Source organism: Musa acuminata, chromosome BXJ3-8, assembly GCF_036884655.1.
Source record: "Musa acuminata AAA Group cultivar baxijiao chromosome BXJ3-8, Cavendish_Baxijiao_AAA, whole genome shotgun sequence".
Lineage (NCBI taxonomy): Eukaryota > Viridiplantae > Streptophyta > Magnoliopsida > Zingiberales > Musaceae > Musa > Musa acuminata.
Window position 1 is genome coordinate 47,635,073 of NC_088356.1, and position 24,743 is coordinate 47,659,815.

General features: G+C 37.8%; 3 protein-coding genes and 2 long non-coding RNA genes across 5 annotated transcripts; 3 read left to right on the top strand and 2 right to left on the bottom strand.

Moving 5' to 3' along the window:
* The first annotated feature begins 1,650 nt into the window (after positions 1 to 1,650).
* On the top strand, positions 1,651 to 3,001 carry LOC103995977 (uncharacterized). The gene is made up of 2 exons (XR_672556.3): positions 1,651 to 2,079; positions 2,319 to 3,001. It is a non-coding gene; the product is annotated as an uncharacterized LOC103995977 (long non-coding RNA).
* A 943-nt stretch (positions 3,002 to 3,944) lies between these two features.
* Positions 3,945 to 9,843, bottom strand: LOC135644246 (putative protease Do-like 14). The gene is made up of 10 exons (XM_065161720.1): positions 9,708 to 9,843; positions 9,240 to 9,419; positions 9,046 to 9,149; positions 7,809 to 8,020; positions 7,484 to 7,565; positions 6,865 to 6,992; positions 5,376 to 5,496; positions 4,868 to 4,960; positions 4,271 to 4,434; positions 3,945 to 4,026 (listed from the first exon to the last, which is right to left on the bottom strand). The coding sequence occupies exons 1-10, from the start codon at positions 9,841 to 9,843 to the stop codon at positions 3,945 to 3,947; spliced, it is 1,302 nt and encodes a 433-aa protein (XP_065017792.1).
* A 1,967-nt stretch (positions 9,844 to 11,810) lies between these two features.
* On the top strand, positions 11,811 to 17,914 carry LOC103995976 (glyoxylate/succinic semialdehyde reductase 1). Its single transcript, XM_009416752.3, has 8 exons — positions 11,811 to 12,051; positions 13,562 to 13,672; positions 13,750 to 13,851; positions 15,507 to 15,608; positions 16,313 to 16,428; positions 17,023 to 17,101; positions 17,196 to 17,366; positions 17,645 to 17,914. Exons 1-8 carry the CDS (start codon positions 11,947 to 11,949, stop codon positions 17,738 to 17,740), a joined length of 882 nt encoding a protein of 293 aa, XP_009415027.1. The 5' UTR covers positions 11,811 to 11,946; the 3' UTR covers positions 17,741 to 17,914.
* A 316-nt stretch (positions 17,915 to 18,230) lies between these two features.
* On the bottom strand, positions 18,231 to 20,484 carry LOC103995975 (uncharacterized). Its single transcript, XR_010498588.1, has 3 exons — positions 20,346 to 20,484; positions 19,676 to 20,186; positions 18,231 to 18,782 (listed from the first exon to the last, which is right to left on the bottom strand). It is a non-coding gene; the product is annotated as an uncharacterized LOC103995975 (long non-coding RNA).
* A 131-nt stretch (positions 20,485 to 20,615) lies between these two features.
* Positions 20,616 to 24,641, top strand: LOC135644771 (cinnamoyl-CoA reductase 1-like). The gene is made up of 5 exons (XM_065162668.1): positions 20,616 to 20,749; positions 21,019 to 21,555; positions 22,199 to 22,361; positions 22,435 to 22,621; positions 24,363 to 24,641. The coding sequence occupies exons 2-5, from the start codon at positions 21,040 to 21,042 to the stop codon at positions 24,517 to 24,519; spliced, it is 1,023 nt and encodes a 340-aa protein (XP_065018740.1). The 5' UTR covers positions 20,616 to 20,749; positions 21,019 to 21,039; the 3' UTR covers positions 24,520 to 24,641.
* Positions 24,642 to 24,743: the final 102 nt, after the last annotated feature.

Consider the following 24,743-nt stretch of genomic DNA (forward strand, 5'->3'; position numbering starts at 1 on the left):
ACTGCTTCTTCTAACTTTCCAGATGAGCATCCCCCACATTTCCATCTCCTGCTTTGGCTTCTTTCTAATGAGAGTTCACTGATGCCAAATTCCATGGGGAGAGAAGCTCTCTCTTGTTTGATCCAGCGCAAATTTATTCTAGTGTTGAGTGATCTGTTTGAGATATAAAGATATCATCTTTGTTTGCGGGAATAAAGTTCTATAAATTAATCATTTCTGAATCTAAAATTAGTGCTTCACAAAATTCTAAGTGTGAAAGCCTTTGGAGGATTCATTTCTCCTTCAATGCCCAGTCAAAAAGTATGCTCTCTTTATGATGTTGTTGATTCTTCCAACTTGAACAGAAGACTACAGCTAAGAAGTTTGGGATTTGTGTCAGCCAAGTTGGTACTTTGTAAGGGAAGAGGAGAAAGAAATCTGTGGAGGGAATCATAAGTTGAAGAAAAGAATGGCTGAAAATATATGTGGAGCATTCTGAGAGTGGATCCCAGAATAATGATTTAGATCTCCCATTTGCAATATTAGATTCATTTGATGTGTGACTGACTTGCAACTGCAAACAGATCAACTCAGCCTACATTTTTCATCCACAGTGGACAATTTCATGTGGCAATATTATAATAGGTTATTCCATTCATTGTTTCTCTGTCTCATTGAGCATTCAACAGCCACAAATTAGCTTTCAACTCTTATATATATTTTTTCCTCAAAGATTACTGATAGGATTCTTAAATGGATAATCAACACCGGTAGAGAAACATCCAAAAATAATATATATATACTTTGGAGTTGATCTAAGCAAAAGAAAATTTCAACTTATCTATCTAAGAACATTAATTTGGTAGATTTATTTACAAAGATTATTGAATGTTCATTGAAATCTTATTCGACATGTTTCAAGAGTGCTAGTTAGAAAGCTTTAATAACTTATCGTAAGATCCTAAGCTCGAATCTCATCTTCTTCGTTTATCATACAAATAAAAATAAAAAGAGAGAAAGAGGAGTACACTTATCTGTATCTAAACAAACATATAACTCTTTTATAATTTCTATCTCAAAATTTTATTATTTATTATTATTATTAGTATTTGATAAAGAGAGATGATGGGATTACTCCTTTATGATCTAAAAAATTAAGATTTAAGTTATCAAAATAATCTCTCTATATTTAGATATCATCATAGAAAAGAATATATGATGGAGAGAGTAAAAAAAAAAAAAGATACATTTTGATAGAAAGAATCTATAAAGTTAAAAAAAAAATTACTCCTTTACGATCTTAAAAAATTAAGATTCGAGTTATCGAAATAATTTCTCTGTATTTAGATATCATCATTAGAAAGAATTTATAATGATGAGAGTAAAAAAAGAAAAGTATATTTTGAAAGAAAGAATCTACATTCTTAGTAATAAAGTAAAAAAGAAAAAGAAAAAGAAAAATGATTGTAAAACCAGCATGGACCATGTCAGAGAGGCACAAGGACAAGGAAATGGAGACCTTAGTTTGGCTGGTGATGGGAGCTGGAAAGAGACAGGGGGATGAGGGGAAAATGAAACTTGGCCAGGGGAGAGGAACCTTAAACATCAAACTTGGCTATCCTTCTCCACAAGGCAAAGAAATGTGCCCCACGAACAGCATCACCATCCCCCACCGCTTTGCATGGGGTGAACAATACCTCCGACTTGTTCATGGGATGCAGTGTATCCAGCCCTCGGCTCTCCAACATCTTCCTTGCCCTCTCATCCTCCCACAGACAGATAGATAGATAGATAGATGAGAGCAGGTAGCTGGCTACCGAACACACACAGTAACAAGAGCAGCACCAGTCCATCCATCTTAACTTCGCAGAAGCTGCCTTCCTCCTTCGAAGCATACGTCTCAACAAACTTTTCCTGTCCTGATTGCATCTCGTTTAACTTGAATTGCAGGAGAAGAGCGAGAGAGGAAACATGCACTGACATGTGTTCATGCAATTCTTCTTCTTCTTCTTCTTCCTAATGGATCTTAAAGTGAAGAACCATTCAGGGAGAGGACCTCACACGGTTGTTTCTAAGAGTTGCCAAGAGCAGACCAGAGAGGTAATTCTTTCGTCGCCTCGATCATTAAATGATGTTTTTGACATGAAGAAGATTGATTATAGTGTTTCTTATTGTCATCCGGTGTGAATTAGGAGTCCTGGAGTTTGCATTGTAACTTTTTTGCTGGATCAAGATCATAGTTCCATCACAAAACACTGAATCTTTATCTGATCACCAGTTTTCTTAACCTTACCGCGTAACTAAAAAGGAGTTGATGCCTGCCTCTCTTACTGTGTCAGGAAACCAAGCTTCCGAGAGTGCCACTAGATTTATGGTTTTGAAGCATCACTCACGATTGACGAAAACCAAAACATAGGAGACCGGATTCTCTTCTCTCTCTTCCATAGCTCGATTTGTCGGACTCGTACGAAGACTGTTTGGTTTGGAGATCTCTCGAGCCTCGGACTTCATTTAAGAAGCTGGTTTTCAATACGAAGGGGAAGAGTAGCACATCGATCTCGAAACCATTATTGAAGAAAAATCTGCTCGTGGAATAAATTCATCTGCTCGGTAAGCCTTGTTGGCAAGAATGCAAAAGGATCGGAGCGATACAAGATCTTTTCGGCCTGGATCGACGGAAGGCAGAGGGAGGAGGAAAAGATCGATGAGCGGTTCGAGTACGGACAAGAGAATCCTTCCGCCGCAAGAGCCAGACCAAGGAAGCTCAGCTTCCAACTATTTCAGCATGGAGTCATTCCTTATGCTCATCTTCCTCACCATGTCTCTGCTGATACTTCCCCTTGTATTGCCTCCACTGCCGCCTCCACCTTCCATGTTGCTATTACTTCCTCTAGGCATACTTGCCTTACTGATGATCCTGGCTTTCATGCCCCCAGATATAAGAAACATTGCCTCCTCTTACTTGTAACTATGTTGCGAATTTTCGGTTCTCGCGAGATAAGAGTATTTGTAGATTCAGAAACTATTTTGAGCTAAAATTATATATGTTGCTACTCTGCTGCACATGATACCACCTCTGAAAAATGTAAGAAGACGGTTCATATTTGCTTGGTTTCTGTGCCTACGTTACGTAATTGATATGGAAACTATACTGCTTTCGATCTCGTGGAACAAATGATCGTGCCAGAAGAATTCCTCGGACTAGAGAAAGTGGAAGAAATTGCTTTAGTTCATCGAGACAAGAATAGAAAAACATCTTCTGTGGCATCTTAAATCGTTATTTTGCATGATCTGAAACATAGATTATAAGAAGAACTTTAACTATTTCTTGTCTGATAATTAAATGATTTCTTGTTCTCCTCGACCTTCTGCTTCCAAATCTTGAGCGGCAAGGTTATGACTTGCGTGAGTGCAGAGTGGTTTGCATCCTTATGCTTGTATCGATGAGTTCTTGATCCAAACAAACACATTTGATTTCTCCGCTTATGGACTGGCGTTGAGTAAACTACATATCACAACCATTTCGATGTTTTTTCAAGTTAGAAGAGTCTTTCGGACTCTACTCCACTGAAGTTGCTGTTAGCCTATAATGAAAAGATCAGTTTGTAGAAGGTGCAGGATGGATTATGACTTCAACAGAACATTGTTGTCGAAGAGGACTGGTGATGGTAACCTCTTGCATCATCCATGCAAACATGCAAATGATCTCGACATACGAATATTCTGTCATGCTCTTATCATCGCCCACAGTCACCAATACTCCTCTTAGAAGGTGACCGACAATTAGACTGCACGAGTAACTTATTACTGCGTTCCTGTTCTCGAACAACAATTGATATCTAATCTAATCAGAACAACGGTAAACGAAGGTCCCGTGAACAAAGAATTGATCTTGAAACAAGTCCTGATATTTCTCAGCGATAGGCATAATTTGTACCGGCCTTTGCAGATAACATTTCGTTGTTCTACATTTTCCTGTGAGTTATCATATTGAAGGGCAAAAGTTGGTAGACAACAAGAACATAGAGGAAATCGAACTTGAACATCCTGCGGACAGTGAACTTGAAATAGCCCAAGTAGAAGCACAATGCAAGGCTTGATACAAATTGATCCTTGTTCGTCCTCAAGTCGAAGAGCCCCCACAACATCTTAGTTCTTAGCTAATTGTCATACCACTGTAACAGATGTAGCTAAATCAATCGCACATCAATTTTGAGTCTATTATCTTTCCTACAACTCATGAACCGTTTTACCTCAAATCTTACAATTGTCAAACTCGTACGATATTTACCTTAAGACAGTTTTAGTGGAGAACTCCTCTAACATTTCTTGAGGTAGGTCAATCATAGTTTTGGCTTCCTTGGGCATTACAGTCAACGTCATGGATGTATTGTCTGCTCGTTTTATGAGCACTTCCAAAGTCTTCCCAACCTGATCCTCCATGATGTCTATGATCTATAAAAAGATAACAATTATGTAAAAAAAAATTAAAATAACAATTATTATTATGATACTTTTCTTTAAAAATTAAAGGAATAATCAATTTTTATGTATTTTGAACACATAATTTATATAGTTATGGAGTACTGGAATGTCTCGAGGCTCTATGTGATATTACACTAATTGTTTCATCAGGCATTGCTTGAAGGTATTTGATTTATATATTAAAACATGAAAACGAAAAAAAGTTGGTTAATAATTTTATCAAAATTAAATAATAGAATCTAAAAGCGATTATATGAAACTTTTCAAGAGAGGATGGAAAGGAAAGGATTTGGAACTTGAAAGAGAACTAATTTTATATGAATTCTCCTGACTAGTAAGTTAATATATTTAAGGATGTAGGTCATAGTGTGTTGGTTTCTAGTAAATCTGTGGAAGTACGTACCTCTTTAGCGGTTCCAACGGGTTTCTTGTCAAACTCGATGACCACATCACCTGGCCGAAATCCAGCATGATGAGCTGGTGATCCCGGGTTTACCTGGTGGACATTATGTGAATGAATGCATCATTTTTTAGATTGCCTTGCAGGAATACAACATGAGAACATAACAATAAAGATGAATAATACAACAAATGAGCCTGCCAATGCATAATCCACTTTCTCCTTTTTTTTTCTTTTAATTGAAATATTGTTTAATAAGCAAATCGTTTAATTAAAAGATGAACATAATATTGTTTAAAATATTCTTAAAATTTTCTTTAACGTAACCAAAACCAAACCACAATTTTCAAATCTATTTAACTCCCTGGCGCGACCAACATCAAGCACTATAGAGTAACCTAATATAAAAAGCATCTCCATTATCCTATACCAACATCAAGCACTATAGAGTAACCTAATATAAAAAGCATCTTCATTATCCTATACCATACTACCACTAGACGAAACTTACCACGAGTACTTGCACACCTTTGATTACGTCCGGAAAGGAAGCATCTTTTTTCTTAAAATGTGCAATTTTCCTTTTATTAAGATCACGCACCTTCATTCCAAGCCGTGGTCGGACTACCCTTCTGCACAAACCACACACCGTTACTGAATATATTAAAAATATATAATGCCAGAATAAAAAAAAAATTATATAAATAAAGTAATCAACCAGTATCGAAACTTTCGACCTTTCATTACTGAAACAAGTACTGGAATTTCCACATATATAATAATATGTAAGACAAATTACAAACAAATATCATGAAATAAGTGCGAATACATTGCGTCCCATATCAGTAGCAGCAATGATCTACTATCAAGATTTTATTTTAAAAAAATTACTTCGAACATATAAAATATTCTAGAAAACCCTGAATATATTGCCCCCATATGAAAACTGAAAATTTTCATTTTCAAAAATGAAAATGAAATCATTAGAAAATTTATTTCATTATTCATTTCATTATAATTCTATATTTTATTAGGTTGATTATATATAATGAATATAATAGTCTTATTATTTCTTTATAGGATAGCTACTTATAAGATATTGATATTTATTATAGTAATAGGATTAGCATATTTGAAAATTTTATTACTTTTCTATAGGATAGAGAACCCAAGACAAAGTGTGAGAAGAGATCCTATATTACACCATGTCTAATTTAAATCAAAATGACACCAAAACAACATTTGTAGTAAAAAATTTATGTGTGGGATACTAACTATGGTCCACAACATTAAAAAGCAAATAAGACAATAGATACTCCAAAAATAGCTAAAATTTTGAATATATAATTAATTTAGATGCCATCAACAGAGAACTATTTAAATGATTAAATTCTTAAAACTAGATAGATGAAACTCAGTTTCACTTAATATTTTAAACTAGGGAAACTCTCCATCAAGTAAATAGAAAAAAAAATGTTTTGCACAAGGATATTCTGAATATTCCACTACCTTTGCAATAACTAGAAAAATCTTAAATGACCCACTCGCTCAAATATTTAAATACGCCTACTCTTTCCCACATCCTATTGTTGACCTACTCGCTCCACCAGCACCCTATTAAGCTCATCTCCAATCACTTTATTTCTCCAAGGTTGCCACTTCCTACATCTCCACACTTTCGCCTTTAGCAACGTAAGCTCCTACCAATAGCTCCACCATCAACTCTGCTATAGTTATCGATGGGTGAAGCAAAAGGCTAAAAAATATTCAATCAATAGGACATTATTTAGGATGTCAATAAATAATGCCAGTAAAATGATAGAATTTTGTTGCTTGTGTCCTCGAACAAAATACCAGAATTTCTATCAGTAGGACCTTATTAAGGATGCCAGTAAAAAGTTGATAACTAAGGGAGATATTAGAACAAATCCAACGTGAAGAGCCAAAGTGATGTTAAAAGCAAAATGAGATAAGAGCAGCCGAACCAATACAGAACATACTCATTCTTTTCGAATTGCTCAATACTTTTCATGACTATATCAATTGGCACTGCAAAGCTCATTCCATCTGCTGTGTTGACACCCACAACCTCGCCATCAAGGTTCACAAGGGGTCCTCCAAGACTTCCCTATAAAAAAGAAACAATCGGCAAATAAAATGATCATAAACTATTCCATGGTTATGCTAGAAAAAGCTGAACTAAAAAGGTTAGACAATCAAATATGTTGCAAATCTTTAAACCATACAAGTTCCATCGACTGCAATTTGATGTGTATATTATGAACTGTGTTCTCTATTTTCTTCTTTTGCCAGTTATCTATCTAGCCAAGACATAAAAGTCATGCATGCACTGCATTAAGGAACCTAACCATCTAATGAGCATAAGCTAAAAAAGTCCACCAAATAATTTCATTTTTCGGAAAGAAAAATTCCTAGCAAAATTGTAGTTCAGAATATATTGTAACAACGAATAACAATAAACATTTGCATTGTAACAATGAAAAACTGATACATCTGCATATACAACCCAGAGAACCATAAGGATACAAGAAGATCTGGGAATGAACGATACGTTCTTATAGTTTATTATTTCAAGGAAAAGAATGAAAGTAAGCTTGCCGTATTAATTGCACAATCTGTTGGCAGATGCTCCCTTCGAACGCTTCCAAGCCCCAAGTCATTGCTATCCCGATCAGTGCAGCTACATATAAACGGGAAAGATGAAAACAACCTTTAAAGAAAAGGTGTAGCAAAAAAAGAAGAAACTCTCTGTGCTTCTGACATGTTGCAAGCATAAACTCATAATAACTCCAGATCAAAACCATAATAAATAATTTGAATAAAATTCTTATAATATTCTTCGAATAACTTGTATTAAATCAAGAATATGTTATAATTAAGTAGAAATTGATCGAGAAGCATGTTAATTTCTACGTTAACACACCTTACAATGCCTGATGTGATTGTATTTTGCAGAGCTTGTGGGGTTCCCAAGGCAATAACCTGGTCGCCTGGACGAATCTTAGATGACGATCCAATTCTAGCCGTTGGCAGTGGAGTTTCAGATTGTATCTTCACAATGGCGATGTCTGAAAGGAAATCAGCAATGACCACTGTGCCCTCAAATTCACGGCCATCTTGTAAAGTTACACCAATCTATTTTATTTGTCAAAAGAATAATCAGTAAAATTTGAAAACAAGTCAGATATTTTCTTGGATTAACAACTAAAAAGAGACCAGGATGGCAGCAAACAAATTATTCTCTTGTTTTTCTTCTTAGGCAAATATTAGGGTTTCAAATAAAATTAAAATGTGTCTGATCATTGCCAGAGTGCCAATGGCAGCTGGCTTCATAATGGCCCCGCGCAGTCCCAGGTCCCAAAAGACCCTGCCCTGACGAGGACCGAGCTAGTTCTAATAAACTGTAAAAGTATGCAGATTTTACGAACAAAGATTTCAACTAAGCACTCAAGAAATGGCCTCCAACAATAGATAAAGAGACTTACCATTCAAGCCTATCTTGTCAGTGACTCCTTTCTCAAAGAAAGTTCAAACATCTTTTCCTTCTAGAACTTACACAAAAGTTATCATACATGTAGACGATTTGCTTTGTTCAAACAACTAAAATCTCCTTATAACAGTATTTGTAACACTAAAAATGAATGAGTAAAACCTGAATCCATCAAGCCAGAATGAGATATGTAGAATAAAGGAAATACCTTACATTAGCGCATAAAGCAGAGCCTAGCCACCTTGTTATCATTTTATAACAGTATTGGTAACACTACATATGAATGAGTAAAACATGAATCTATCAAGCTAATATGAGATATGTACAAGAAAGGCAATACCTCAAATTAGTGCATGCAGCAGAGCCTAACCACCTTGTTATCATTGCTACTTATCTATCATGGTTAAGTAATTCTTATCTGGTATGCATCGACTCTACAGGCTCTAATTTTAGTTGCTTGCAAATGTATCTACAAACATTCAAACAGATGCTAAATGAAATTTTAGATTCTCAGAGACCATCTAGTATTACTGACATTGTCTTATAATCAATAACACCAGAGCTGCTTCATGAAACTGACTATTAGAGCTAAGCTTTCCAAAGTCTCTAACATTTCTAGGGCAGATCTAATGAAATAAAATGAACAATTAGTCTCCGACTATGCACCGACCTTGCTTTTAGAAACCTTTCTCGAGTTGAGGGATTCTGCCACGCAGCTCGCGCTGGTTAAGATCGTTCCATCTGGATCAATTATTGTGCCGGATCCATACGGACCTACAGAAATGTTTTGCAAGAACTCACCAACAAAACCATACAAACAAAAAACCCAAGATCGACATAACCTAAATCAAGAGGCATCCTCACCTTGAGCGACAGATACATGCACCAAAGCAGGGCAGGCAGCAGCAGCCGCCTTGGCAATAGTGTCGCTCTGCATACAACCAGGGGAGCTCGGCCCATCATCCCGGTTCTCTCTGGAAGTCTCCTTCCTTGAACCCGACAGCGGAATAGTTCTCACGGTGGAAGAACGCGACGTAGGATACCCTAGATTTAGAATCAAGAATCAGTCATTTCCGAAGAAATGTAAAAGAAGGAAATATTGGCTTGAAATTTAAACCTCCGGAAGGGGTTGAGAAGAGATATGAAAGAGTGAAGTCTCGCAAGAACAGATCCGACGTCGAGGAGAGGAACTGCCGCAACGGAGCCGAGATCGAAATGACTACATCAGCCGCGGATGGGGAAGACAATAGAATTAAGATGTGACAAGCTACAAGAATGTTGAGATGAATAGGTAAGACGGAGAAAGAAAGGAAAAGGGCGAGAGAAGGTTACTGGCGGGACGGAAGGGGCCGTCGAGCGTGGCGGACGAGGAGGGAGCAAGGGCGGCTCCGCCATAAAGCGCGGTGAGGGCGACGAGGCCGGTGGCTGCGCTGCGGCGTGGACTCTGCGTGAGGAGTCGGCGGAACATGTCTCTTCGACGTCGAGGGAACCGATCGCGACTCTCTCTCTTCTTCGTCGCCTTCCTTCGGCTTGGGCTTGGCGCCAAGAATTTGTTACGATGGCAACAGCTTCTCATCCAGAGTATTTATAGTCGGCATCAGGAAACGAATGAACTGCTCGAGAACGGACCATTCGAACCAGAGACCCCAAATTACATGTCTATACCTACAAAGTTTCAAATTAACAAAATTACCCAAATACATTGTTAAATATAATAACACTAGAAAACGTTAGTTCGGAGGGATAAATATAAAAAAAAAATCATTCTTCTAAAGAATGATTTTGTAATTCTGCTTTTAAATCAAATATATATTTATATTTGATTTAAATATAAATATTTAAATCATAAACCGGAGCTCGATTGCCTCACCTTCATCTCGCTCATCGACTCTCATCACTCCCCCATGGTCCTCGTCTAAGGATCTATTAGTTTTGGTTGAATTTGTCATTGCCTCCATGCGCATAGGAGCAAATCCTGTGAGGGTCGATGGGGTCTGCGGATGAGACAATAACTCTTGCTCCCTCTCTTTACTCTCTCATGGCCTTCACACGAAAAAGGCGAGTTGCTACTATCTCTACAAACCCAGTTACTCCTGTCGAACTTGTCATTGCCTTTACGCATATAGGGGTGAATCCTATGGGGGTCGATAGGATTCACGAATGAGATGATGAGCCTCACCCCCTTCCTTCCTCGCGTAAGGGCTGCGGGTGAACACAAGGAAAGCAATGCAAGGGAGATGTAGGATGGAGGTAACGACGAGTCCGACAAGAGCCATGGGAAAAATGAATATTTATATAAAAAAACATTACGTGAGAAATTTAAAGTCAGACATCTTACCAAAAATTCTTAATATTAGCCTGGAATTCACTCATTATATTTTGAATTTCTTTTGAAACTATTTTTGAAAAAAATAACTTCGCTCGCATTATTCTACGGAAATAATTTCTTTTTTAAACTGTTTACTGTCTTACCAAGAGTCCCTTACCATCCTACACTAGGTGTCAACTCTAACAATTATGCATAAATAAATAATTTATTTTACTACTATTAATTCATATTTTGTTCGTTCAATATGATTGTTGATTTTAATCTAATCGAGATCTTGCTGTGTGTATCTCTAAGTGATGTGGTGTCAGACAAAGAGAAATTTAAGTTAAAACCTTTGTTCAGCTTAGCTTCGAAAGATGTACCTAAGAAACCTTTTTTTATATGATAGTGTAGTATTGAATTCTAAAAACATAGGATAATAACTATATGAGCCGAAACGATATTATGATATTGATTTTTAATGAAAATGATTTAATCAATTCACCCATATTGAAAAAAGAATAATAATATTATTATTTCGCACATATTGAAAAACCGATCGATTCATTATAATTTGATGGATTGATTCGGCTTTTCTTTACACTCGATCAGACCTGTCGATGTGGTTGGATTATGATAACTATGCTTCGATGCATTGCTCTTAGCGAACCAAGAGCAGAGTCGAGAACGACGACTTGGCACGCTCCTATTGGTTCGCTCCGAGACCGGTGTCGCGGGACCCGCGCGTATTGGCCCTCTTCGGTTGTGGCTGGCGGCTCAGCAGCACATCTAGGACAGGGTTCAGGAAAAGGGTGAGAGCGCGAGGCAGTTTTTATTGGTCCCACTGTGTGATTTGTCATCCAACAGGTGGTATTCATCCCTCTTTTCCCTAGATCCTGGCTCGAGTGAGACACGCGAGCCGCACTTGCATATTATACTTACATAGTGCAGTGTGGTGTAATCGTCGTCAACGGCAATCTCAACGACTACGTGGCAACATCCGATGGTTTAAAGTAGTCTGTATCATATCTGCGATCAGCGGCCGTCCCAATTACCACGTGGGAAGCATCCACTGGTTAATGGAAGAACACAGTATAGCTAGAGTCCATTCGCCGGCGCAATAAACAAGATTAGAAACATTGGTAGGTTTCTAATCGGTCGGCTCATTGATCTGCTCCAGAAGAAGTGGAAGACGAAGCTGAAGTAGGACGCGAAGTAGAAGAGAGAGAGAGAGAGAGAGTGTGAGAGAGAGGAGGGGAAAAGATGGAGGTGGGATTCTTGGGTCTGGGCATCATGGGGAAAGCCATGGCAGTCAATCTTCTCCGCCACGGATTCGGTGTGACCGTCTGGAATCGGACCCTCTCCAAGGTCTTCTCTCTTCTTTTCACCTATATCACGCTTTTGTTTTCTTTTGTTCGAGGATTGTTCGATTTTGCTTCATTTGGTGTATATGATGGATAGACACTATTGCCCGTGGTATCTCTGTGGTAGGCACGCGATTAGAAAGCGAATGTCTATAAAGATTTGATTTTTAAGATGGATGGAGTAACAATTTATTCATGTGCTCGATTGTTGCCTTTGGAGGGACAAGTTCGATTTGATTTATCGATATGGATTGCTCATACTTATGGGGTCATATGAATTGTCTGGAACCGGACCCATTGTGATATCTATCGTCTGGAATCGGACCCAATCTGATGATGTCCATGTGTAACATACTTGGATGGACTGCTACTCTTAGTTTTAAGTTGAGAGTTGTTGCCTTATGCATAGCCAAATAATCTTGGCAGGTGGGAAAAGTCGATATCATACTGATATCTATCGTCTGGAATCTAGTGCAATCTGATAATTCTGCATGAATTTGAACTTTTGTATCAAGTTTAATTACTTCAATAGTCAAGAGGAAGTAGGAGAAAACTTTGGTGCCTTAATTTGGGAGAAAAACCTCACCTGTAACCTGCTCAACTGGATTGGGTTTGGGAAAGACACTTGATTCTTGGGTTGATTTTCTATCCAGAACTATTAGGCATAATAGATTATAACTTAATTATTGAAACTACTCGGTCAGCCCCTGCTGAACGGAATTATTTTGTCACAATGTTCGGAATGCCCAATAGAGCCATCCACATCCACTCACTTCAGAAATATAGATAATGGGTGGAAGAACATAGATGTAGGTTTCTGGCCTTCTTCCTTGTTCGCCCAGCACATGTGCTTCCCATTACCACTCATTCCTTTCTGATCTATGTCTACTTAATGTACCTTCAAGTTTTTATGCTGTATCGGAAAACCAACCATAGAGCAGACTATTGCCATGGTAAAGGCATAAATATCTGATAGCTAAGATAATGTGATGAGGATAGTACCATTGCCTTGGTAATTTTATGGTAGTACTTGTAGATTATTTACAGATTCTGGTTGATACATTCTGCCAATCGCCAAATAAAAAAAATGCTTAGATTCTAGTGAGCAATTTTTAGTCGACTGAAAATCAGCCTGACTCAGACTCCACTTGCCCACGTAAACTGCAACCCTTATGTTTGGGTCATGTGCTCATGGCTTTATTACAAATATATCATCTTCAGTTGTGATTGATTCCTATGTTGGTCTTAACATAGGTAGGTCATATGGATTTTGGACACATTATACACAATCATAGTTTTGATTGTGATTATATCTTCCTTTTGTATTCTCGTCATAGCTTTGACACCGTCTTTTGTTGATGCCAATATCTTTTTGTGTTAATATGCTTTTACCCAGGTATTTCTGTAGTTTTAAGATGGCTTTTTCATGCAAAACTTATTGCTATTTTTCAAGAAAGATACTTGAGCTTCCACTATTGGAAACAGTTTTCAGTTAACTAATCTAATAACTGCAGTGTCAAGAGCTAGTGGAGCAAGGTGCATCTGTTGGAGAAACACCTGCAGCTGTTATCAATAAGTGCAAGTACACCATAGCTATGCTATCTGATCCAAGTGCAGCCCTCTCGGTTAGAAAATAACTAAAATCAGCTATGGACACCATCTTAAAACTTCATTGTTACCAATTTGTTCAGATCATGTTCAGGTAGTTTTTGACAAAGATGGAGTGCTTGAGCAAATCTGCAGTGGAAAAGGCTACGTAGATATGTCAACGGTTGATGCAGAAACTTCATCTAAGATCAGTGAGGTCTGTTCTAATGGCGTATATAGTCTGGCTACTTGCAATACCTTCTGTCTTTGTCTTTGGTTGGGAGATTCGTATTGTGATTATTGTTAATTTAGCATCAATAATTTTGTTTCTTTTTATGCATGAAAAAATGATCTCTTTTGAAAATTCTCTTACTTGAAATTTTAAACATGAAATGATGTCTATACCTGCTAATTGATAGAATTTGATTCACGGATGCTAATGAGGTTTTTTCTTATGTGATTAATCTTGTGATCATATAAAAAGTCAATTGTCACGTGCAACCACTGATGAAGGGCAAGAATTTAAAGACTCTTGAGTTCGTATTCTTATATCTTTTTGATTCCTAGAGGAATTGGATGGTTGATGTCGATCCATGTTCCTTGAGTTTAAACTAAGGTTTCAAATATCAGTTGGACTGATATGTATGAACTGATATTTTTTGGTCCAATCAAAGGCCAGTATTGGACCATATGCCAGTATTGATTATTATTTAAATTTTTAATTATTTTTCTTTGATGATATCCGGCAGTACATATGGTATACCACCCTATATGGAGGTACTGTACCTGTTTCACCAGTAATTTTTTCTTGTCTAAATTTGGTTGGAACTTGCAGTCAATTGTTAGGTTAACCTTAAATTACTGGCTGATGAGGTAATCTTGCCAAATTTTCAGCATATTCATCTCAGTTTAATTAAGGCAAAGCAGCAAGTTCACTAACTTATTTCATCAATAACATGCAACAAGAACAATAAAAAAGGAAAATAAAACAAAAACAAATAAAAATAAAAAAAATAAAGCAGAAAGGATAGTAGGTTATTCAAGATGGCAACAAGACTAATACATCACAAAAAGAGATTATAGTTGTAAATTCATCAAAATTAGTGATCACCAAGACAGGAGTTATCCTTTTGAAACCAGTAAACCAAACTGACAACTGCATGAGAGTTCTATTAGTTTCCTTATGGAGCTTCATAAACATTTTATATTGTTTTACACTTCCACCACTAGATGCCCATCTCTAATTCAACAAATTGAAAAAGTCAGATAGAGTGACCTGCTCTTGACAAGCTATCTGGGAAGAAAGGGAAAGAAATAGCCATAATAACATTGTGAATGTTGACTAGGTTTGCAAGTGAGGAAGGCCTTACCATGGGGCATGATCTTCTAGGTTTTGAGTTGTTGGAATAGCTGGTCCCATATTGATGGGAAACACCATGTATGATAAATGAGTATACTTAAATACTTATGCTTCTGATGACAAATAAAATTGCTAAATATTTTCCGAGGAAAATAAGACAGCTGAATTTTGACTGAATAAATCAAAGAATATTATGTTATTGTATTTGATAAAACTTGAGCTGTAAAGCACAGGACCAATACAGAAAATTGAGCTGAAACAAGTAAAATTTCTCATTGTAGAATAAGCCTACAATTGATTTTCTTTAATATTTCATGTTAATGCAACTTGGTTTCGACTTAGTTTGTGCTTTCGGCGAATGCTGTAATGCACTAGGGATGGCAACTTGGCATTGATTGTTATTGACTAAATTTTCAATCTGACAAATCTAGCTTTATAAATTTATGTAAATAGCATCATCATTTCTGCATCATTGATCCATCCACATAAAAGATGCTTGTATACTTTTTCAGGCAATTACAAAGAAGGGCGGGCACTTTCTTGAAGCTCCAGTCTCTGGCAGCAAAAAGCCGGCTGAAGATGGCCAGTTGGTAATCCTAGCAGCTGGAGAGAAGGTAATCTAATAAATCCCAAGCATCTGTTGGTATTTTACACAATTTGTTGGGAACTTCTATTCAGTTATGCTTCATACTGGTTGGTCTGGGGGAGCTCTTAGTAATAGAATTCTGGTCCATCTTCTTTGTTAAAAATTTATCCAATATAATCAATACTAAGTTGGCCTAACTGATTGGATTTCCTGTGAGCTCGTACAGACAAATAGCATGAACTTTTGAAATATTTTGATAGATCATGTAGTCTCCGCTGTTTTCTTTGTAGATATTAGCATTTGTGGATAAGATCTTGGCTGAGGATGGAAGAGAGCTTTGTTCTACTTCAATATTTAGTTGTCTAGAGTTATTGAATAACTGTGGTTTTACAAACAATAATTTTTGTTCTTAAATATATATCATACACCTAGGATGAGCATTTGTTAGGGTTATATACAGATGATAATCTATTTGCAGATTGCTTAAATATTAAAGGGAGATTCACGTATATTGACCATCTCATGGAACAGACAATGATATATTTTGTTCTATTATGCACGTAGAAGGCACCTGGTTATTACATCAATGGGCTTATGGTAGATGGGCCTTAAATTAGATGATTTGCTGGCTTTTAAATGAAGATTAAGATGCTAGAAACATTGTATGAGTTACCTGCCTTTCATTCTGCAACATTACTAATTACTATAACTTTGTATTGGATCCTAATGCAGGCATTGTACGACGAAATGGTTCCTGCATTTGATGTACTGGGGAAAAAATCATTCTTTCTAGGGGAGGTTGGAAATGGAGCCAAATTCAAACTTGTGGTGAACATGATCATGGGCAGGTACGTTATAAAATCCAAGACTTTGGCATACCTTTTTGAAGGATGTTTCAGTAAAGTGTAAATTTAGTACTGGTTGATCCTCATGAGGATTTATGAAAAAACAGTGCACCATTTTGCTGAATTGATTTCACCTTATAAATGATTCCTATGAACTCTCTTCTTAGTATTCGTAGTTGACTAGTTTATTAACTGCATCAAGGCATCTGTTAACATTGGAGCATCTCATGAGGACATTGGTGCATCTCTGATGCAACAATTGATTTTGGTGCTGCTAAGATTTGCATCGTTTATGATGTCTTCTTTTAATTATGCATATCTTATTTCATGCTAGAACAACTTGGTAATAATATATAATTGACATAGAGTCTTATCCAAAGTTTTGAACATCAGTTAAAACCGGTAAGTCCCTGTCAGCATTTATTGATTCTATCAAGTATTAGTATCGAAACTTACAGCTTGCTACCACTACATAATAGTTCATCATAATATTTTTATAATTTCATTTAATGATACATGATGTTACAAGTTGGTGTTCCAGGTTGACAGAACTTTGACATCTGATTCCTCCATTCATTTCTTTTTCGCGCTCTGCAGCATGATGAATGCGTTATCGGAAGGACTCTGCTTGGCTGACAGAAGTGGGCTGAGCCAGCAAACGCTTCTAGACGTTTTGGTATTTGTTTCTCACATCTCACCCATGGAAGGCTCCACAATTCTCCGAAATAACAGTTAGCTAATTGTTCTTGTTTTCCCGGTTATTCTGGCAGGATCTGGGCGCAATTGCTAATCCCATGTTCAAGCTCAAAGGCCCTGCGATGATCAAAGGCAGCTACCCACCTGCATTCCCCCTCAAGCATCAGCAGAAAGATATGAGGTTGGCTCTCGCCCTTGGTGATGAAAATGCTGTCTCGATGCCTATTGCTGCAGCATCCAATGAGGTAACGCTTACCACTGTTCCTCCACACCAACCATCTATCTCTTGCACATTTATCATTCCGACCGAGAATTAATATTTGGATCATATAGGTCAATGATGACTAGTAATGTGATATTGGACGGTACAGATTAATATACCATCTGGTACACCGGTAAAACGTTCCAATCAGATATAAAACCTTAGCTAGGATTAGCTCAGTGGTGGAAAAAAATTCATGAAGATACATTATTATCGTAGCTATGATAAGATAAAAACTGGTCTCATATTGTGATCGTGCAGGCATTCAAGAAGGCCAGGAGCTTGGGATTAGGGGACCTTGATTTCTCAGCTGTCTTTGAAGCCGTAAAGTCTGCAAAAGACTCCGATAGTGCTTGAAGATTGGTTCCAGAAAAAATAAAAATAAAAAAGATGCACGTTAATGTCCTCACCATGCCCTCAAATGACTACATTAGTTCGAGTCAACGATTGCTTAGCGTTGGATATATGTGAGTTCCTGACAAGCTGTGACATATTATTAATTCAGTGAAAATTATTTGGCTTTGCTGCGTCTGTTTTGTAGTTTGGTTACCGAGCCGATGTTATTATATTCGTGGTGGGATTATACATTTTTCCTTTAAAGAATACAGGCACTCCGTTGAGTTGGACATCAGTTGAAGCTCTCTGCTATTTCATTCGTCACCGAGAAATATAAAGATCCTCCACGAGCTGATAGGAATTTTTGCTGATTCCTCCTCAAAATAATGATCACAATCTGCAGCATGTGGTGCCCTTCCTGAAAATTCCCCAACAAATAGCTAGCTGAAAACAATAAGAACAGATCCAACATATGCCCTATTTAGACAGACCACCACAGACAACAGTAATTGCCATCACTTAGTTCATCAATTCAGACTGATCAATTAGCCCGGTCCAAGTTACATTTTTCAGGCATGACTGTGAACAACAGTTGTCAACTTGAGAGAAAGGCTTTAGACCACCAACAGCCAGATGTACAAGTTTAATCTTATACTTATCATGATATGACTGTGAAAGAGGAATCAAACCACCAAAATGTGATCAAAATTAGCTAGATAGGATACATGTCGAACACATACTTGAGTTTGTTAAGTTGTTTTGCTGGACAATCTTCATTTCTTAAGCCTCTCACTCTGGCATCGTTTCTTACTGGGCTTTTTCCCTCTATTTTTTTTCCTATGTAGCAGGGCTTCAGAACCGGTTGCTGTGGCATAGACACTATTTCTGTTCCTGGAACTGGTTTTGGCAATGGGACCTCAGGGGCACTGCTCGCATCTCCAGAATGGGTCTCAGCTTGTGTCTTTATCATCCTTTGAAGTTTCTCTGTTGCTTGGCTGACTTTCTGAAAGTACTGATACCCATCTTCGGCTACTTGATTATCTATCCACAATTGTCATCGACACTGCAACACAAGCAAGATTTTTGAGCAATTATGAGCGGATCGCGATCAACAGAATAAAAAATCATTTCCTTGATAAAACACTAGAAAGTAGCAGGCCTACCATGTAATTAAAGCAATATTATTTTCATATGGCAACAAACGAACATAGCTCAACTGAGCACATAATGAAGCCGGAATATCACTCTTGATTCTGGAGATAACACTATCTACTTAACTCTGATTACTGGTTCATAATGCCAAAATACAAAAACATGGGTTCCAGCACTACTGCACTTTCTCGGGTCAGTATAAGTTAATACTCCCCAAGTTTCATCATTCACATCAGTAAGGCAGATGACCTAAGGTAGTTGCTTCAAAAGATAAAATAGCTTAACAACAAAATAGAAGTTCTACTAAGAAACATTTCAGAGTTCTACCGAGATATAGGGACAATCACAACAATTAAAAGTTCATATTAAATAATTAATCAATCCATTAGTCATGCATCTTTACATAAGTCGCTAATTTGATGCTGATTCAGGGCTCCATCACCAGACAACAGGCCTACTGTGCTTTCAATTATATCAAGATCAGCAGCATCACTACATCCTGTATCTCATATCCAGATACATGGTGGGGCGGACTACCTAACAACCCATTATTTTTAGAGCACTAACATTATAAGTATATCTGGCAGGCTGATCTCGCGGAAATAATTTGCCAATAGAAGATATATCTTTTGCATTTCTGCAGATCACATTGTCAAGATGAGTTTTCAACTACAATGTTCAAAAGAATCTGTTCAAGAGAACTATCACTGCCTTTGAAACCAAGCAGATCCAATGGTGCTAACAATATAAAGGAAAGGTAACTTCTCAAACAAAATTAACAAATTTATGAGACATGGAACTTACTTAAAAACCCCGTTAAGTCCATCCATAGCAGCAGGGTCAACATTTGAAGGAACAAAGGGTGACCATGTCTCCATGATCCTGATTCGGCTGACTATTGTCTGATCCAGAGAAGGTGTTCCCAAAGGAGCTTGAATATATGGCAGCATCCAGGTCCTCATCTTTCTCCATCTTAAATACAATGCTGCCAGGGCAATTAGCAATATCAGCTTCCTCATCCATGACCTCATCGACCACCTTCAGAAGACACGATCTTGGCAATTGTTAGCACAGATCAATCCAGACATATCCTTGGCACCCACCAACCCCCTGATCTCTGATTTCAGAACAAAAACATAAAACACATTTTTTCGCCAACGTTCATAGATAAGATTCCAGATGCATCTGTTGTATCCACAGACTCCTTGCTCTTGAATTTAATAGTGACATCAGGCTTTCCTTCTTTGTTGACACCTTTCAAGGCTTGAGCACGGGCCATTCCAATTCTCATATCCTTTTAAACCTGAAATATCAACTGGAAATTGCACAATCTAATCAGATATGTTTCAGAATTGATACACAACCATTTCTTCAAATATATAAATGAACGAAAAGGGAGCCCTAAAACCCAACTCCAGAACCATACGATGCCTACGCACAAAAAAAAATGAAAATTTTCAGAAGCTGGAATCACCAATGATGAGCATAAGCACCGATACTTCGACATCAAGTGGTCAAGGAATCAGGGGCAGGGTGGTCCAACCAAAGGATGACGTTGCTGCCAAAGGTTCTGGCGGGGGAGGGTTACCCTGCTCACAGGCGACCCTGCAACATACATCAGCCATGAATGAGGCAGCGGAAGAGGAGAGGCCGACAGAATTACGCCTCCATTCCTCTAAATCAGCAAATCTAAACTAGAGATAGAGAGATAGAGATAGGTAAAACGAAGTCCCAGAAAGCAGGAGGCGAATCCAAGCCCTCCAATCAGCAAACCCAACAGCAAACTGGCAATCCGGATTCCGCCTCCATCCCCCCAAATCACCAAATCCAAACAACACAAAGAGAGGAGGCTCCAAGATTTAGGGCGTCGTCTCGACGGTTTGTCTTCTATCTATTTGTTTGGTAGGAGATTTATGCTTTATCCATCAAAACTACCATAACGATGTGGCCATAATGTTAATCTAATTATAAGCATTGCCGTAATTAAGCATAACAATGTTTCAATTATCTTAATAACGATGACAAATTATTATATTTTAATTATTTAGGATTACTACACGAATTATTATTATTATTATTTAGTTAATTATTATATGTATAATTTTATCTTAATAATAACCGAAATACGTGCGACACTATAAATGCAGGTTTGCTTTCGATCGGAAGACATGAGAGCGAAAGAAATGGCCGAAAGCGATGTGACGGCAGCGGAGCGAAGGGTTTGCGTGACCGGCGGCAACGGCTTCATCGGCTCATGGATCGTGCATGGCCTCCTCGCTAAGGGGTACACCGTCACCGCTACCTATCACCCGGCCACCGACCCCTCCCACCTCCGCTCCCTCCCCGGCGGCGACGACAGCCGGCGCCTCATCGTCCGCCCCGCCGACCTCCTCGATGCTGAAGCCATCGCCGCCGCCGTCGCTGGGTGCCGCGCTGGCGTCATCCACGTGGCCTCGCCCTGCACCCTGGAAACCCCGCGGGACCCGCAGCGGGATCTGGTCGCCCCGGCTGTGGAGGGGACACTCAACGTGCTGGAGGCGGCGCGGGCGGCGGGGGCGTCGCGGGTGGTGATAACGTCCTCCATCTCCTCTATGGTGCCGAACCCGAGGTGGGCTTTGGACCACCCCGGCAGGCCCGTCGACGAGGAGTGTTGGACCGACCTCGACTACTGCAAGGCTCACCAGGTTAGCTCCGCACTCCCTCTGCTCCAAGATTTTTAGGATTAAGTGTCTATACTCTATTTTTTGCACAGTTTCGTGCCTTTAAAAGGTAAAAAAAAGGGGGAACTTTTTTGCTATTTCTTTGATATTAGAAGTGTGATTGCAGTCCCCTTCAATGAAAATTTTGTCAGAATGAGAGAATTAGGTTATAAAGAACTCTCATAAACCCTTTTATATATTTAATTCATTTGGTTATATCTATACTAGTGTATTTAGATTGCTTTTAGCATATGAAAAGATATATGCTTTTTTATGTTTAGGTTACAAATTTGAATCTAAATGGCAGATCGAAAATTGATAAAATGATGATGAGGTGGTGATTAGGTTGTCAATTAATCAACATGCTTAAAAGATATCTGAGCAAATGCATAAGTACTTTTTTTTAGTAACATCAAAAGACATCTTGCTATCTAGGTAGGGGATTTTTATGCAAATAAGTCTGCCTCTATTCTTGGGCATGTGTTTCCATTTGCCTTAAACCATCATATTTCATAAATTTGCTAAGTTGCTAGTCAGCAATGCCATGAGTGATGACTAAAGTGAAGCCACTGCACTTGCTGTGAATTTATTCTTTGTTTCTCCTTTCATTTGAATCATTTTCTTACAGAAATGGTACCCAGTGTCTAAGACAACGGCAGAAAAGGTGGCATGGGAATATGCACAAAAGCATGGGTTGGATATTGTGACCATTAATCCATCTACATGCCTTGGTCCACTCTTGCAGCCGACTCTCAATGCTAGCTCTGCTGTGCTCCAACAACTCTTACAAGGTTTGTTTGACTAAAATTTTGATAATGACTTTATTCTTGTAGTATGTTAATTATTACTTCTGTTTCTGAGCAGGTTCAAAAGACAGCCAGGAGTATCACTGGCTGGGTTGTGTGCATGTGTGTGATGTTGCTGATGCTCATATCTTGCTCTTAGAGACACCAAGTGCATCTGGTCGACATCTATGCACTAATGGCATATATCAGTTTAAGGACTTTGCTGAAACTGTTGATAAGCTATGTCCTGGATATAATGTACATAGGTAACCACACTTGACAAGTTCTTTTCCTTTGTTTCTGTTCCCTGGATTCAGAAGAAGAATAAGAAATGAATCAACATAAAAAACATGTAGTGTTTCATTGCACAAAAAGTAAACAATAGTACTGTTATATACTTTAAAAAATTACTTAATGGAGTTAATTTCCTGTCCTAAATGTGCTCTTTAAAAAAATAATTAGTATGTCAGTATGTTGATTTGTCAGTAATAATGATTTCATTGCATAGCATGAGTTAATCTCACTTGAATCATTTTGTTTCACCAGATTTGTTTCTAAATCATAGTAGGTCAATATATTCATTTTCAGTCATTATCATTTCATCACATAGCATATGACTTAAAGTCTTAATCCCATTTGGTTCATTTTGTTTCACCAGTTTGAAGGGGTCAATCAGAAACTAAAATGAGTTTGTTAATAAATCAAACAACCTGATTACTTCATTTGTTTAGTGGATCAATTTCTTTTCCTATCAAAAGAATCTTCTCTAAAATTTTGAAGAATGAGATTTTGCAATTGTTTTTCTTGTTTCTCGAACTAGAAGCTTTAAGTTTACAAGGTTGGAATAGATCCATGCAAAGATAGCGTAAATGACAAATAGTTAGAATAAGGTATAGTTGGAGTTTTTGGTACTGTTTGATTACAAAATTTTGAAGCATAAACAAAAAGTACAATCTTTTGTTATTTTGTCTTCTTTCTGGTAGGGTTCTACTAGTTAATTGCCTTGAATCTTACATTGGCAGGCATGCTATCGTGCTTATATTTCACTTGTGATTCTTGTTTGTGCACTGAATGTTGTGCACTCGTTGACTCTTTTTGAAGCTCTTGCATTTCAGGAAAGTTGCATTTGCCAGTGACATTCCTCTCGTAAGGAAGTTTCTGTCATTTGTTCATTTACCTTGTATAGTCTTTAAGCTTTTATAATATCTCTCCTAAGGAAGTTTCTTTCATTTGTCTGTTTACCTTGTATAGTCTTTAAGTTTTCTTATTGTCTAGTGATGGTTTATTTTCTAGTTCATTTTGCAGAACATTGGATCAATTGAATTACTAGACAAACAAACAATAAGATAAATAATTAAAAATGTTGACATCATTTTAATGCTCTGATGTTATTCTTACAGCTGAAATTCTTCAAAGTTCCTACATGTTGCCTAGTTCTTTTAGTGGTCTGTGCTGCTTTGTAACAGATCTGTGTCAGACCATAAATGTCAAAAATATATTCAGCTTTTGTCTGTTTCTCCTTGGTCTTCCAAACAAATTGAGGTGTACCCTTGTGTCAAAGTCGTGGATTTCGTGACAACTCAGCTGATCATGAGAGACAAGCAGAGTATCCAAGTGACCAGCAAGATCTGGATAACATTTCATGCACAGTTTGATGCTGCACATCAATCTCTTGTTAGACACTTACTTCTGCACTTCTGTCTTATTCTTCTACTGCTCTCTTTCCTTCTAATTGTTTATCAAGGTAGCTTGTAAACTGCAATTTATCAAACTCGCATTCTGGTATCTGGTCCATAGTTTGGTTTGGCTTCATCTCTTTTCAAAAGTCATGTTGCATTTATCAGTGTGACGTATGCAGCCTTTACATTATCCTTTTTATGCCCTGCACTCGGACTTGTATTTGGTTATAGTGTTTTAGAAGAACTGATCAAGCTCGGCCTCGTCTGTAAATTTGATTTGTTCCTTCTTTTTCTGTATATGCACTGATTGCTAATATCCGGTTACCAGGTTTACAGAAGAAACTCAGCCAGGACTTGTAGCACTGAAAGATGCAGCAAAGAAGCTGATCAAGCTCGGCCTCGTCTTCAGACCGATAGAAAGTGCAATAAAAGACTCTCAAGAGAGCCTGATAGCAAAGGGCTACCTTGCTCCACCTACCCAATAAATCCAATGCTGTTGATCTTTTCCATTATGGTCATGGAATTAACCTTGTTTCATAAATTGTTAATACCAGTGACTTAAGATCTTTGTTCTAAAAAAATAAATTTGGTGTAGTTCTTATTTCAACTTGGAATTCCGTTCTGCATGCTTGACTTGCCATTGGATTGGCACAAAATGTCCTCCAAAGCTCGAGAGTATTTTGTATCTCGAGTTTCACTCAGCTGATGA

Bases quoted from the DNA above. Each gene is read 5' to 3' on its own strand.
- LOC135644246 (XM_065161720.1), bottom strand. From the start codon at position 9,843: ATGTTCCGCCGACTCCTCACGCAGAGTCCACGCCGCAGCGCAGCCACC. The intron at 7,566-7,808 runs GTGTGTTAACGT...GTTTATATGTAG, and splicing joins ATCACATCAGGCATTGTAAG to CTGCACTGATCGGGATAGCA. The intron at 4,435-4,867 runs GTACGTACTTCC...ATCTTTTTATAG, and splicing joins CCGTTGGAACCGCTAAAGAG to ATCATAGACATCATGGAGGA.
- LOC103995976 (XM_009416752.3), top strand. From the start codon at position 11,947: ATGGAGGTGGGATTCTTGGGTCTGGGCATCATGGGGAAAGCCATGGCA. The intron at 13,673-13,749 runs GTTAGAAAATAA...GATCATGTTCAG, and splicing joins ATCCAAGTGCAGCCCTCTCG to GTAGTTTTTGACAAAGATGG. The intron at 15,609-16,312 runs GTAATCTAATAA...ATCCTAATGCAG, and splicing joins TCCTAGCAGCTGGAGAGAAG to GCATTGTACGACGAAATGGT.
- LOC135644771 (XM_065162668.1), top strand. From the start codon at position 21,040: ATGAGAGCGAAAGAAATGGCCGAAAGCGATGTGACGGCAGCGGAGCGA. The intron at 21,556-22,198 runs GTTAGCTCCGCA...ATTTTCTTACAG, and splicing joins ACTACTGCAAGGCTCACCAG to AAATGGTACCCAGTGTCTAA. The intron at 22,362-22,434 runs GTTTGTTTGACT...GTTTCTGAGCAG, and splicing joins GCTCCAACAACTCTTACAAG to GTTCAAAAGACAGCCAGGAG.